The sequence below is a fragment of the Protobothrops mucrosquamatus genome, unplaced genomic scaffold (assembly GCF_001527695.2).
Source record: "Protobothrops mucrosquamatus isolate PMUCROS unplaced genomic scaffold, P.Mucros_1.0 scaffold194, whole genome shotgun sequence".
Taxonomy (NCBI): domain Eukaryota; kingdom Metazoa; phylum Chordata; class Lepidosauria; order Squamata; family Viperidae; genus Protobothrops; species Protobothrops mucrosquamatus.
Window position 1 is genome coordinate 535,354 of NW_015386550.1, and position 16,162 is coordinate 551,515.

General features: G+C 37.3%; 1 protein-coding gene across 1 annotated transcript in view; it reads left to right on the top strand.

Moving 5' to 3' along the window:
- The window catches only part of ACSS2 (acyl-CoA synthetase short chain family member 2), a 56,132-nt gene extending 41,129 nt beyond the window's left edge, over positions 1-15,003 (top strand). Inside the window, exons 9-18 of the mRNA XM_015813782.1 lie at positions 987-1,157; positions 1,547-1,680; positions 2,826-2,958; positions 3,491-3,547; positions 4,984-5,064; positions 6,293-6,401; positions 7,337-7,405; positions 8,367-8,543; positions 12,288-12,362; positions 13,008-15,003. Of these exons, the coding sequence (XP_015669268.1) occupies positions 987-1,157; positions 1,547-1,680; positions 2,826-2,958; positions 3,491-3,547; positions 4,984-5,064; positions 6,293-6,401; positions 7,337-7,405; positions 8,367-8,543; positions 12,288-12,362; positions 13,008-13,135 (1,134 nt within the window). The 3' untranslated portion in view covers positions 13,136-15,003. The remainder of the gene's footprint in view (positions 1-986; positions 1,158-1,546; positions 1,681-2,825; positions 2,959-3,490; positions 3,548-4,983; positions 5,065-6,292; positions 6,402-7,336; positions 7,406-8,366; positions 8,544-12,287; positions 12,363-13,007) is intronic.
- The last annotated feature ends 1,159 nt before the right edge of the window (positions 15,004-16,162 follow it).

The window sequence follows — 16,162 nt, forward strand, 5'->3', positions numbered from 1 at the left end:
AACCTGATAAAAAGCTCCCCTGGTCACGGCCGCCAACTGGTCATCCAGTGTCAGCCGCGAATCCAGGAGAACACCCAAGTTGCGGACCCGATCCGAGGGGGCCAAAGTTTCGCCCCCTATAGTCAGCGATGGAGTCAGCTGACTATGCCGGGGCGCTGGTAACCACAGCCACTCGGTCTTGGACGGGTTGAGTCTGAGTCTGTTCCTCCCCATCCACTTCACTCTTTTGTAGAACTGATGATGTTATCTAGTTTGGTAATGAAATGTCTGCAAGAAAACAACCAAGCTGAGAGAGCACCCCACCTTCAAGAATGGCATATTGAAGATTGGTGCTGGTTTTGTCTTTTTATTATAAAACCTACATAGAATGCTATAATTCTAAATGTACTGTATTGGGGAGGCAAATCATAGCCTAATTAGTCTACTGTGGAATTCTATGGAGGGTGGCAGAGTACAAATAGAGGCCTGTGTCGGCAATAGGATATAGATACATGCGCTTTTTCAGTAAGAATTAATTGTGAAGTGATTGATAAAACTAAAGGGAACATTTCAGAAAATTTATTTATTTCTTTGGAAACTTTATATAGTAGCTTATCATAAGCAAATAACCCTGGGCAATAATAATACAAAACCAAAATAAAACACAAATATACAGTTAAAAATCAATAAATACAAAAGCCAAGGTGTCTAAGATAAAACTCAGTATTCCAAATGCACATATATAGGGTACTGCTAACAATCCAGCCCTAACATCTGAAGGAAAAACTAGGTTTTTATAGCTTCACTTCATATTTTCCTGAAAAATCTGATCATACCTTGTAGACGTGCATTGGAATATGATAAATTCAGCAAGTTAAAACTAATTTCCTGCTGGCTGTTATATCTTAATATACTGGTACTTTTGCAATGCTGCAATTTCTGGCCAATGAGAACTAATTTATGTTTAAATGTTCCTTTGCATGGATATTTTGTATTCTATATTTCAGGGTGTTGTACACACAATAGCTGGATATATGCTTTTCACGGCTGCTACATTTAAATATGTTTTTGATCATCATCCTGAGGATATTTACTGGTGCACAGCTGATATTGGATGGATAACTGGCCATTCCTATCTCACATATGGACCCTTGGCAAATGGGGCAACCAGTGTCTTAGTAAGTTCTATGATAAAGTCTGACTGTATGGAAACATCAAGTCTTAACTCTTTTGTAGAATGAATGGTATCAGTTTGTCTTACAACTTTCTTAACAGAAATGAGTGAGGACGCAGTTAAGATAATTGAAAAAAATAGCTCCCTAAATTATATTTTGACTCAAGATCTGATGCTGATTTTAAAAAAAGAAGAATTTTTTCTTGTTTTGACAGGCTTAAAAGAAAGTTTCATGGGGTTTCTTCTCCACTCTATGCTTTAGTGTTGTGGAGGTTTTCCTCTGCTAAGCAATATTTCCTGAACTTAGGGAGCATAATTAGGCTGTAAAATGTGGATCCATGTGCTGAAATTAGCAGTCAACATGGTACATTGTTAATTGCTATCTCTTTTCAGTTTGAAGGGCTCCCTATTTACCCAGATGTTAGCCGTATGTGGAACATCATAGACAAGTACAAGGTGACCAAGTTCTACACAGCACCCACTGCCATTCGTCTCCTCATGAAATATGGAGATGAACCTGTCAAGAAGTAAGCATGACTTTAAGGAAAACAATAAGACTGATTGCCTGTAATTTCCAGGAATGTCCTTTGGAAATACATATGTAGCCCTGGTTTAGAGCACTAGAGCAAAGTAGACTATTCCAGTCAAATCCCTAGGCATCTGTGCTTTGGCTACATGTTTATACTTAACTTTTGTCCTGAATGTCAAAGCCAGGGGAAAGGGGAATACATGTGGGTAGAATTGCATTTAGTTGGAGCTCTGGTGACTGCTAGAGAATGCCTGTCTGAAACTCCTTCAAATTTTAAAAAAGGTAAATTGAAATGTCATGGGAACATGGAAGAAAATGGGCACGGGGGACTGCAGGTTAGATCCCAGCCTCTCTGGAAATAGGACTGGAAAATATCCAGATTAGGGCCATATGATATTTTTCAGGCCAGTTGTGATGCCTGCATTCATATCAGGGCTGAACTCCAAGGGATATTTCATGGCAGGACAAAGAATCATGTATGATTAAGAAAAAAGCTAAATTTAAATAATATATTTCACCTTTTATTGCAATAAAAATTATGGTTCAGTTCTAGAGAATCTGGGGGCTGTTTGTAAGTCTGTGGAGAAAAGTAACCTGAGACCTTATCCAGATCAGATTAGATGTTGTGCTAAACATCTTTATTTTTAATTAGCTTTGTTGAATGTTGTGGTAGCTGCCTCATACATAAACTAATTCATGAATTACAAAACCAACACGGCTGTGTCCATGTAACCAAACCTAAGCAGGCTCCATCATATATTAGCACAGTTTGTGAACTCTATCTGCTTTTATTGTTCAATCATCTGAGAGGGAGTAATATTCAGGATAAATACTGATCAGATCAGATCACTGAAACTGTCCAAATGTTTTGGATTTCAGTTTTTCTCAGCCTCAGGCAGCATGACATTAGCAAGCTATTATAGGAATTTACAGGACATTGAAATTAAATTGCCTTTGTGAAGGATAGTTAGTATGTTTTTGCTTTACTTAAGTCCATTTTTTATCAGGCAAAGGCATTGTAGATTTCTGAAAATGTTCTTGTTTATTCAGTTCTGGTAAATGATTAGTTTTGAAATAAAATTGTAAAACAATTTTTCTTTCTGGAACAATTTTCTTTTTAAAATTCATACCCTATTTATTCAGATACAGCAGGAAATCCCTGAAAGTGCTAGGAACAGTTGGAGAACCCATAAACCCAGAAGCTTGGTTGTGGTTTTATAGAGTAGTTGGTGAAGAACAATGCCCTATAGTGGATACCTTCTGGCAAACGGAAACTGTGAGTTCTTTATATTCAGCTTTCTTATTATCCTGTGAATTACTTGGTTATTTCTGTGATTCCTTGTTCTCCAAGGCCTGGATTTCACACTTACCTGCCAACTCATTACAGCATGTCATAATTTAGGTGCTGTTCCTTCGTTGTATATTTGTACCATGTAGTCTCTTCCCGAAGCTATTACTGCGTCTCCTTACCATCAGGGTTTCCAAAATCCTATTAGAATCCCTCAGGATTCCAAATCCTATTAGAACCTGATTTTTTCTCTTTCTTTCATTACCCATGCTCTTCTTATGCTGTGCTAGGCAAGAACTATTCCTTGTAGAGCCTCCATGACGCTTTTTGTGCTTTCTTGGTTGAAATACAATAAAATGGTCATGAATGTTTTAAAAATAAAAATTGAAACAATGATTATGATGGTAATGTCTGGAATAAATCTTTGTATGTTCATTCAGTTCAGACTCTGAAAATATTGTGTGAGGCATTTTTCACTGGTTTAACTGTTTCCGTTGCTGCTTGTGGTTTCTTCCCGCAGGGTGGTCATGTGTTGACTCCTCTCCCTTATGCCACACCAATGAAGCCAGGCTCAGCTGTAAGTATAACTCTGGCATATTCTCTTTGTATATTCAGCAGAGTTATTGCACAGCTTAATGCTGTGTGCCAATTATGCCCTTATCTGGACCAGGAGATACTACACACATTCATATACATAAATCAATGGGGTAGCTGTCAGGGAAAGTTGCAAGTTGTTGGGATAAGTCTTCCTCACCTGTGGACCCTCTCCCAGCCCCTTTATGCTTGTATTGCCCTAGCCACTCACACACCCCTGTGTACCCTCCTTAAGTGTCACCTCTCTGCACCCTTATGTCCCCTATCTGAACCTCACTGCATCTCCATTGCACCCTCACACAGCTCCATGCACCCTCACACACAGTTCCAAGCTTTACCACACACTCCTGTGCCCCCATGTGCATTCTCTATGAACCTTACCTACATCTTTTGCACCCTCCCTGACTTTTGCTAAATCTCACTCCCCGCACACTTTCCCTGAGCCTTCTTTTGTCTCCCTTGCACACCCTCTTGTGCTCTTCCCAATCTGCCAGCAGCCACTTATCTACCTGCCAGCGAGCCACCAGGGACTTGCAATTTCCTGCTGGCTTCCCCATTGAGTTGGCTGTGGGAAGCTGGGAGAAAGCTGCCTCACAATGTGGGATTCAGTTAATCATGGCAACCAGCATGCAGGAATTGCCTTTGTGAGGCAATGCAATTATGCTTTATGGTCGCATTGCTTAGCATTGGAAATTCCGGTCCTAATTTTTATCACGAATACCTGTAAACTATTTCATGGGTTGTTTTAGGGGCCATCTTTCTTCAGTTCTCTTTACCCATGTGGTCAGTTAATTGAGCACAAGTGGTGTGGTTGTTGTTTTTCTCTCTTGCCATAGCAAGCTTGTTTCATGTTTTGTTTGTTTTTAATTCTTTGGTTGTATGGTTTTTAAATTTTGTTGGCCACCTGCAGCCACATTTACAAAATGAGTAGCCATATAAATCAATTAAGTGAATGAGTAGTCTTTAAACAAAAAAGATTTAATTCTTGGAATCCAGCCTGAAATCCAACTAGAAACTTTGAATTTAATGTTAAAGCTATATAAGTTTTTAAAAAAGAAATCCTTGGAAATCTCTTTATATAATTGCATAGGTAGGCTGCAAGCCACCTATAGCTGTCTTGGTGTTTCCAGCTCTATTTTCTTTGGCAAGCTTCTGCAAAGCTTAAGTACCCAGTTTCTTCTTTAAACTCGTTTCAACCACATTAAAAAATGACTGAATATCTTTAATTCACCTGTTTCAGCTATACATTCCAGCAGTCTTCTTTGAAGCCTCCAGATTGAACAAGATTGCCATTCCTATTAGAGATGGAGATGTCTTCAGCTCTGGGTTGAAGTTTCTTTCTTTCTTTCAAGTCTAGCTTCTATCTGTCCGTATACGTAGATTTGATTTTAAAATATTTCTAAAAATATTTCTTGACAGACTTTTCCTTTCTTTGGAGTGGTCCCTGCAGTGTTGGATGAATCTGGGGAAGAGTTAGAAGGAGAAGCTGAAGGTTATCTGGTAAGAGAACATTATGATGATTGATAGCATTGCTTAATCACTATATGAAGTTTCATGGCCCAAATTCCAAGTTAATAACAAGTTTTGCCTGGACTGTGCTTAACTCAGTTTCCTTACAGCATTTTGAGATCCTGGATGGATGCTGATAAAAGAACTCTATGTTTGGTTCTGATTTTTTAAAATAAATGTTATAAGTAGTTGTGCAGTGAAGACCCTTTTGCTTCAAATTGTCTCTCATAAACTTCTGCATTTCCCATTTATCAGGATTAGTAACTGTTTAATTGTATATAAACTGTGGGAAAGGAAGATTTCGATGAGGAAATAAATACAGAAGATATCACCTCTTCCTCTTCCAGTACTTGAGCACAGCATTTATTTAAACATACCAATCAATAATAATCCATTCAGTTGGGCCTTCTGTATCACAGATATTTTGACTCTGTTCAGTACTTTATGTAGTTTTCAGAGAGGGTTTGAGCAGTTCAGATTGATTTCTAGAAGTGGATACACTTTGTCTGCTTATCTTGGGTTAATTTGCATGGCTTTTTACCAGTATTTTTTTTATCAGGAGTAGGAGATCATGGATATGCCTGCAGAATAGACTGGTGCCCACTAGCTGAAAAATAACAGGGTGAGGTTGGAGGACAAAGTTGCTTGGGAGCTATCCAGCCTCTGGATCTGATTACTACATTTCTGTTTATCTAATATGATATCATTCTGTTTCTGAAGTTAGTTACTAGTTTGATTTTAGAGCAGACTAGTCCTTATTGTTTGTGCTAATATTTATTCATTATGCTATGACTTAAAGTTATAAAGTAATACATTTCTAAAAATCAGGTGGGGACAATATGAAATTTTCCATGTCCTATCACTGCTGCATTCCTGAACGCTAAAATACTTGTCAGTATATTGTCTTTTTTGTTTTAATTCTGTGCTTTGACGTCAAGCAGACTTCTGTCCGAGTCCTTTCTTAATATGATGACATGTAGGTGGGAATTTGGGCTATTCTTTTTATCATACCAAAAATATGGTATGTTGAACAAACTACAGATGTGTGGATCACGGACAGTGCTAAAACATTAACCATGATTTATAAGCTCCACTGTTTGGGTTCATACACAGTACTAAATCTGAATAATTTAAACCACATTATACTTTGTATTTTGCTTGACCTCAGCCAGTGAAGTTTTCTACTTCCCTCACATTTCTCACATATAATCATCTTTAGGTTTTTAAGCAACCCTGGCCTGGAATAATGCGCACAGTATACAAAAACCACCAGCGGTTTGAGGCAACCTACTTCCAAAAGTTTCCTGGTTATTATGTGACTGGAGATGGTAAGTTTTCACAAAGGAACTCTGACTCAAAAAAATATTAACTTTTGAAGCTTACTTCCTGTTTAATTTGGAAATATTTAAGTGTGTTAGAAGTCCTCATACTTTTCTACTATGACCTCATCAGTTTCCAGCAGTTACATCTGAATTCTTCTAAAGTAGAACTCTTTTATAGATGTCAGCTTTTTGAAAATACTATTCACAGCCCTGGAATGAAGCACACTTTCTCATGCATGCAATGATTTGACTGGTCAGCTTTTCAGGTTTCTTCAAGCAGAGTTCCCAGCCTTTCCCCTCATACTCCTTACTGCTTCACCTCTCACGCTCCTGGTGAGATCTTCTTGAGTAGGCTTCCATAATCCACTCCTTGATAGTCAATTCTTTGTCCATTTACTTAAGAGGAAGTGTGGAAATCTCTGCTTTCAGCTTCCTTACCCTTTCTCAAGCTTATTAGAGCAGCCAAAAAATACTGAATGTGAATGTTAATTCCAGAAGTTAATTAACATTAAATTAATTGAACAGTGAATGAGGGAAAGGAAAAAGAAAAATATTATGAATCATGCAGATTTTACTTAGTGGCTATTATTTTGGGTAGCAGTACAGCTACAATCAATATTATACACATGACACACACACAAATGCACACTCTATAACTAGTGCCAATTAGAATTTAGGATTGAAAGGAGCAATTCAACTTAACTCATGAAATAACCAAAGGAGTTTAAATCTCAGAATTTCTTTTTTAGAATTCTAAAAGCTCTGGCAGACTAACTAGTATGAATGATTTAGATTTGATTATAAACTCTTCTGGGTTTGAACCTCTTTGGCTGGGATTTATTTGCATTCATTACAGACCCAGGTATAAAGGCTGAAAAATTGAGGGGCAAAGATTGAGAGGAACTTAAAGTCTAAAGGCCTTAATTTTGTCTCTCTTCCAGGCTGCAGGAGAGATAAAGATGGTTACTACTGGATCACAGGTCGAATTGATGACATGCTGAATGTTTCTGGTAAGAACCAAATTCTTGTGGAAGGATAAAAGTTGCTTGTACAATTCTCTTATTGGCATAAGGTTTTTAACATCTTTAGACCTTGGTCTTTGGGGGCTGATACGTTTTTTCTTCAAATAAGAATGTGCTTGGTCATTGTTGGAGAACACAAACAATGATAAAGGAGCAAAATATCCAGTAATCACCCTTTGTCCTACCAGAACAGCCAAATCAGGACATGAACAAATTTAAGTAATTTCATGTTGCTAGTTTTAATGGGACATTTAGAAAATTAAAATGGCAAGAAATAAATGCTTATGTCCTAAAAATTGTTTCTGTTCTTTTAGCAAAGGAAAAGTGAACCAAAAAGAGTTTTTTTACCTATATGTCTACAGCACACATCTATACATTGGCTGTAGTATTATATTTATATAATTTATTTTTTATATTTATATCCTAATATTATTTGAGATTTTTTTTTATTTCCTCTAAGAAGCTTAAAGGTTGTCCTTTATTTGTACCTCACAAATACAAATACGAAGAAAGCTGGCATATAATATATTAAAATTATAATTATACAATTAATATTATATATTTAAAAATAAAATATGCCTTGCATCAAGAAGCCATGGATTCTCTTATGGCAGACTATTAAACACTGTTGGGAGAAATGGAAGCTTTAAGTGCCTACTAAAATTGCTAACTTTATTGGGTACAACTATAAATTTTCATTCTCTATAAAATTGGCTTTTCTAAACTCTTGTGCCAAAATTTTGTGATCTTAAATTTTATTTTTCAACTTTTACAGTATGATTATTTCCTAAGAATAAAGAAATAAAAGCAAAGGAATTAATAAAAAATGTGACCAGCTTTATGCTTTACATTCTGATTCATAACTTGATTCAATAATATATGCTTTTATATGAAAAGAAAAGAATGGTGGGACAAGACCAATTTAAAAAAAACTTTCTTTTTTTTGCAGGGCATTTACTGAGCACAGCGGAGGTTGAATCAGCACTTGTAGAACATGCTTCTATCTCAGAGGCAGCCGTAGTAAGCCACCCACACCCTGTAAAGGGAGAATGCCTCTACTGTTTTGTGACTCTGAAGGATGGACATGATTTCACAAACAAACTGATTGATGAACTGAAGAAACAAGGTAATTGTGTTGGCTGAAATCAGAGAAGCACATTGAAAATTGTAGATCAAGCCAGATAGACTTATAAAAAACAATTAGATTGTGGGAAATAGGATACAAGGATCCTGAATGTAGAAAGCAGGAATGAGCAGTTTGTGGTCCTCCAGATCTTGCAGAAATTAATTTGCAGCAGTCCCAATAAGAATGGGGTCAGTAATGGGGAAGGTTGGAATTTATGTTCTATGAGAAGGCTATGGTATGCCCATTTCTGTATTCAAGTCTGAGTGTAATCTCATTAGATTACTAGTGTTTCTCCTGGTTAAATGTAATTGTCCCAAATCTAGCACTTCCAGATTTTTCAGGGCTGCAGCTTCCTCGCCAACATGGCCAAATTTGGGGTTTTGCCAGAATTCTAGATGCCAGACTTGGAAAAAGCTGTATCAAATTATTAAAAGGAGATGGCAAGAATACCACATGGGACCCTTGATATGTACATTATGCAGTCTGATATTTTGTGGAATCAAATGTCTTCCCCATTAGTGGAACTGATATAGCATCAACATGTACAGCAAAAGGGAAGTCCTATAATGGATGTAATGGTCTTTATCCCATGATTACCCATGAGCTTTGGTGTGGCTTTTCTGGGATAAATCCTTTTCTGGGATAAATCCTTGTCTAGTTCCTCAGCCTGGCTGAAAGAGTGCTTTTCAAATCAAAGGGACACCTTTTGGTTCTGCCAAAACTAAATTTAGTCCTTGCCTTTCATATGCCCTTGCGGCCAGTTGGCATCCACTTTCACTACTTAAGAGCACACTGTATACACATGAACATGGTGGGAATTCTGCAAAAATGTGTACATAGTGACTCTCCAACTGTCAGCAAGTAAAGAATGCATTGGCATACTTTGTGTTTATCTGGCCCAGGCCTTTTACATAATTCTGTTATTTCTTAATACGCAGAGGGAAAGAATTGCTTGCATTTCTTTTTCCTACAATAGTCTTTTGGGGATAAGTAATTACTGAGTAGTCCATTTACAGTTAAACATAAGTTCTGAAAAATCCTTGTGCCTTTCAAAAGCATTTTAATGGAGAAGATTTTCCTAGGAAATACATCTTGTATTTTGACTTCTAAGATTTTTAATCTTGTGTTCGTAACTGCAAGAGCTTGTGAGAGTGGGAGTATCCAAGGTCATTCTGTTAGTTCCTATAGGAAAAGGCATGGCCAGGGCTCCAGGGGAACTGTAACCAGATGTAAACATCCCCACCTCCCAATTTCTATGCAACACATAGGGATTCCATAACATACATTATTATAGTTGTAATGGAAGCAAATATTTGTAGCTCAGAGGTGGCATGTTGCCTTGCCTGAGATTTTTGAACTTGGTTTTTCGGTTATAAACATGTAATTATAATATCTAAGGGACTGCCACAAAGAAGCAGTGCTTTTCAACCTTTTCACAGATTGTACCACTTTTAGGATGTGACAATATTTGAATACCACTAGTGCTTAGCATGATGTCAAAAACCTGATGACCAAAAAAAGGAAAAAAGTACCGGTTTTAATTTCTTCGGTGGCGGTTCCTTTGCTGAATCACTTTCCCTTTGCACTGACGAACATATGATGAATTTATCCATATTTATTAATATGCACCACTACCTTCGTGGTCAGGTGGCTGGTCAGCCCTTCTTCTTCTCTCCCTCTCCTCTGTCTCTCTTTTACAGCCTTTACTCCTTCGTTGATCCCTCTGCTTGTCTCACAGAAGCCTCTCCTCTTCTCCCTCTTTCTTTCTCGGTCCCCTTCTCTTTCTCTGTCTTTTTCTTCTTTTTTCCTCTCCCTCTCCCTCCTCCTTTTATATCCTCTCCTCTCCCCCCCTCCTCCTCCTTTTCTCTTCTGAGTGCGCCATCTCTGGGACTCAGGGAGAGCTCCAGCATCAGTTGCTACCCTAGTCTCATTCCCCCACGCAGTCACCCAATCCCTGGCTGGCGATTGCACATAGTGCTGATCAGCTGGAGCTGCGCGCGATGATCCTGGGGCCTCTGCCGAGTCCTGGTAGCCCTGCAGTTCCAGCTGACTCTCTCACCCCAAGGCCTGTCTGCTACTCCCAGTGATAGCAGAGGCTGTCAGAAGCGCCGATCAGTTAGAGCTGCACGTGCTGATCCTGGGCCCTCAGCAGAGCCCCAGCAACACCGCAGCTCCAGCTGACTCTCTCCCAGGCCTGTGCTGTGCTGCCACCACTTCAGCTCTTCCCCCCACTACAGTTGTCTAGGTTGCATACCACCCGCCAGGTGCTGAAGTATCACCAGTGGTACGTTTACCACTGGTTGAAAAGCCCTGCTCTAAAGCACATGAAGGCAGAAAAAGCAGCAATGGATGGAAGCTAATCAAGGAGAGGACCATCCTAGAAATAAAGAGAAATTTCCTGACGGAACAATTAATCAGGGAATGGCTTGCCTTCAGTAGTTGTGGATGCGGTAATCACTGAAGACTTTTAAGAAGAGATCGGCCAACCACTTGTCTGAAATGCTATAGGCTCTCCTGATTGAGCAGGGGTTGGACTAGAAGATCTCCAAGGTGCCTCCCAACTCTGCTATTCTGTTATAATGACACTACTAGACAATTTCATTGTAAAATTCGGGAAAAGTGAGGTTGTGATTGGCATTTGTTGAATATCCTTCAGTTTTACTTACTTTCTGAATGCTTGTAGGGGATGATCCTCTAGACAGATGTTGTTTTGCAGATGATTGATAGCTCCATGCTGATTATTTACTTGGATTGATAAGATCATGGCTCATTGTATTGGTGGCTTCTTGTAAGGTTGATGGTGTTGATAGCTGTGTAATGGGGCTGCTGGTTGGGGTGTGTGCTGGAATCAAATTCATCAAAGAAGGAAACAACAAACTACTCTTTTGCCAGATCCTTATCAGCAGAAAAAGCAACAGCAAATCACAAAACCAAGTCCACTTAAAAGCAACCTATACAATCCAAATATTACTGATACACTTTATGTACACTTTAAGGAGTTTTCTGAAAATAGACATCAAGAAATGCTGGGCAGAAAAAGCAACTTATTTAGATGAAATAAAACAATGATATAAGTTGTTAAAAAGTGAACTATTGTTACATGAAAGTAGAAACTGTAAAAGAACATTCTCAATGACAAGGCAGAAAGTAGAAACGCTAAAGGGAAGTTGCATTATGATTTATAAATGTCAATTTTTATCATCATGTCCATTCCTCCTGAAATCCCTACTGCATGTGTATAAATAGATCTTGTGAGGAAAAGTAGCACTGTGGAATTTGTTTTGGGTTGAAACCTGCCTACTCCTCCATCCCCCACCTTCAGGTTTTGTTTCCTCCTTCAACAATTGGTCTTTTTTGTGTCCCATCACCTTAAATTCTTTTTTTACTTGGTTATTATTTTTCTTAGCTATTTGGTTTTTTTTTTTAAAAAAAACCTTAAACCTTCCTCTAGTCTAGTGTGTAAATGGGATGGTTCTGCCTGCTTAAGAATTATTCAGATAGCATATGGTAAATTCATATGTTATGATTTAATATTTCATATTTAAAAAGTACTCATATGTATCATCCTCTAGTGGCAGATTGCAGTTCAGAAACTGACCATATCTAAATAGAGATAAGACCCCAATTATCAGCCATCTTATAGTAGAGATCAAATGACTTTTCTGAACATGATTTTTTTTTAAAAAACTACTCAGTTTTTTTTGTTCATAGGAATTATGAAAATTTTCATTTTCTTATTTGCAGTTAGAGAAAAGATTGGTCCTATTGCAACTCCAGATTATATCCAGAATGCTCCTGGTCTGCCCAAAACCCGCTCAGGTATGTTTTGATTTTGATACCGTTATGTTGCAGTTTCTTGCTAGCTACTAAATGCTATATTTGTTGTGTTTTAAGAATCAATGTGAGATTTTAAGTCTTTAGGAATGAATGGGCAACTAATCTGTAAGTATACAGCTTGTAAATTACACAATCATTTATTTGTACACACACACACACGCACACGCACACACACACACACACATGGACGCACACTTACTGAGCTAAGGGCACATATATTATTATTACAAGCTATGGGTAGGTGTGTATACCTATTACAGGATAAGGCCGAACCTGCTTTGGCCAGAGCATATCCTTTTAGAATAGTGATTATTCTTTTGGCAAAACATATTTGTAGAACAAGGCCAAACCTTTTTTTTAAAAATTGATATCTCAGGTTAGAATATCATTATTTTAGGATCCAGGGTCCCTGGGTGTATCCATTATGTGTCAGATTTGTGAATGGATTTTAATTGTCTAGAATCCTATATTTTGTACAGTTGCATAAATCTTACTGTTTTGCAAATCATTTTACTTCACTTTCTTTGCATGACATAAATTATTATCTGTACAGGATTAATAATTAACCAATTCCCTAATTTCTTTATCATAATCAAAGTCAACTTAAATACTGTACTTTCTTTGTAGGTAAAATTATGCGGCGGGTATTAAGGAAGATTGCAAAAAATGACCGGGAACTGGGCGATACCTCAACAGTGGCAGATCCAGTAGTTATAAGCCATCTTTTCAGTAACAGGTGTGAGACGATAATGTAGCATGGCTATCCTACAAAAACAGCAGAAATGCAAGAATTTGATGAGAATATGGCCCCTGAGAGACAATGACCTGAAATGGGAAATTACTGTGTGCTGATCTCAATATAAGATCCTGAAGAGAAGACAAACTGGTGCTCCAACATCCAGTCCTTTCATGTTGTAAATCTAGCTTTGTGCCTCTAGCATTATGTGTGTTATTTTATAGTCCAATACTCCACATATGAAATTTCAGCCTCATTCATACAATATTTCAATTATTTTTATTTTTACATTTAACATGCTATAATTGATGGAGCTTAGAACATGCAGATTCTGGTATGAAGAGGCTTTCCTCCTGAGTTGTAGTTATGAGCCTTCAAAAGGCTTGAGGACTAATAGATTAAGCAGTAATCCTCATGTTGAGGTAGTAATATTGAAATGCATATTTTAAGAATTAACCATTTGTTTTTAACAAAAATTATCCTGAGTATCCCAGCTGCATAGCATAAAAAATGAGACATTTTAAAGAAAACTGCAAATATGAAGCTGTATAAAATTATTTTTCCAGGATTATCTCTGTTGAAATATAGGCTGGAAAGGATTATTATACTTTTTTGTCCCCCAAAGGAATAACACTATTTACAGATTCTAATTTTCAATAATGCTTGTGTGCTTGAATGCACACATTTGAATGTTTGCAGTATATTGTTCCATGATGAATGCAACTTCAGTTGTTCTAGACATTAAAGCTGTGCTGTATGCCTAGATATTATATAGAGGCTTTTTTTTTCCTAGAAATATTTGGTACAATGTCAACGCCAGTTGAATCTGGGTAGAGAGATATATCTATTATTTTCATTAATGGATGAGAAGCAGATGCTACAAATATTAAAGGAAGTCATTGTGTGATCAGTTTGTGTTCCACAGTCAAGTAAAGGAAATGAATAAATATAGTCAGAGTTTCTGGACTGTTGGAATGCATCTGGTTATACTGAGGAAGTGTCTTCCAGATATACCTAAATTTAGTCAAATTGATCCTGCTTTCTCCATGTGATCATTGTGTAGATCATGTGTATGACCAAAGTCAAGCTGTTGCTCTTATGAAAGAAAAAAAATGGCCACCAACCAGCAGACACATTTTCTTCAGTCAGATGACTACTCATAGTTAATTAATCTTGTTTCTTCTTGAAATTAGGGTGGTTCAAATTTAGTTTTAGATCGGATATGGATACTTAGGTGAGGAAAACACGGCCTTTATTCCTTGCAGATTAATAAATGCATATGATGGGAAAGGCTTGTTTAAAATTTGCCAAGGTATTATATAGCACTTACTGTTATTCGCCTTGGAATGTCTTTGTATTAGAAATTGCCATTTACTATCTGAAACATTTTTTTTTTGCCTGTGATAATTATGTTGTTGCATCCCTGAAGATATCTACATTATCCACAGAGCAACTTATTACTGTATGCCCCTCATATTGTGTATTTCATTACTGTGGCCATTGCTTTATCTTTGCTCATGGGTATATTTCTCATTTTTTAATCTGCTGGTGGTAGTCTAAATGTACTTGTGTGTGATCTGCAACATTGATATGCATATAACTATGTTCTACAGCACTGATAATAAGCCAGTGGCTTACTCAAATGCTGTTAATACAAATTCCTCTTATTTTTGAACACAGAATGATATAAATATGGCTGGGAAATGGGAAAAATGTTTTAATTGGAATAAATTAAGAAGATAATACCTATAACACAATAATAGCGGGTGTTTTATGTTCCTTGTTTTGAATGATAAACCAGGACTCTAGTGTGTTTTGCTTAACTTTTCTGGCATTGTTTCTTCTGTCTACATTTATTTATAAATTAGTAAACCTAACAGTTAAGGCATCTACTAAATTGTATTAAACTCTTTACAGATAGTCCTCAATGTACGACCACAACTGAGCAAAAAAAATTTGTTGCTAAGCAAGGCAGTTGTTAAGTGAGTTTTGCTCCATTTTATGACCTTTCTTGCCACAGTTAAATGAATCGCTGCAGTTGTTTAGTAATATGGTTACTAAATGGGGTTGCTTCCCCATTGATTTTGCTTCTCAGAAGGTAGCAGGATGCTGCAGCTGTCATAAATATGACTGAATTGCCAAGTGGCTGAATTTTGATCATGTGACCATGGGGATGCTGGAATTATCCTAAGTGTGAAAAATGGTCATAAGCCACTTTTTTCAGTGCTGCTGTAACTTTGAACGATCACTAAACGAACTGCTGTAAGTCGAGGACTACCCGTTTTCAAATTGGGACTCGTTATTAGGGCTGTGCATTGCTCTGGATTCAAAGGCAGGCGGCTGATTTGGAGCATGTACCAGTACTCGGTTGCATCTTCCTAAGCCAAGGAGTGTGTTGCAGTTGCACATATCAACCGTGCAATCTCAAGAGGTGGCTGCTTTAAAGAATTGCAAAGCTGTGTTGTGTAAATGTCCCTGTGCACCAGAGCATATTTTTCCTTTTGAATTCAAAACAATGCATATTCTTGTTGTGGTATTGATTATGAATTGGCTGCAGTGAACTTTTGTCAACAAAGGTAGATAAAAGTACATAATAAAATGTGATCTATTGACTTCATTTGCTTCAAGTCTAGTGAAAATGGTCTACTAGCTTGCAGTAGAATTTAAACTACGTAATAAAGCTAAAAGAAAATGCAAAAGAAAAATCAGTAGCATTTCTTCTGCATTATGGAAGAGTTGAACTGGTGGATTATGAATTTGTCTACTCAATGCTTCAGATTTGAGGTCCACTTATCCTTTTTCAAATTGTGGCTACACAAATCTATAGTTTATACCTAGTAAGGCCATACATGACTATATATATATTCATACCAAATTGCTCTCTCCCAAATATGCTGATCACATTAACTGGATTCTGCTGGTTTGTTAAAATGTAGGATTTAACATCATAGCATATAAAATATCATAACATAAAATATTTCCAACTTTAGAAATATAATACTTTGCAATTGATAGAAATGTCAGAATGTAATGACCCCCCCCCAAA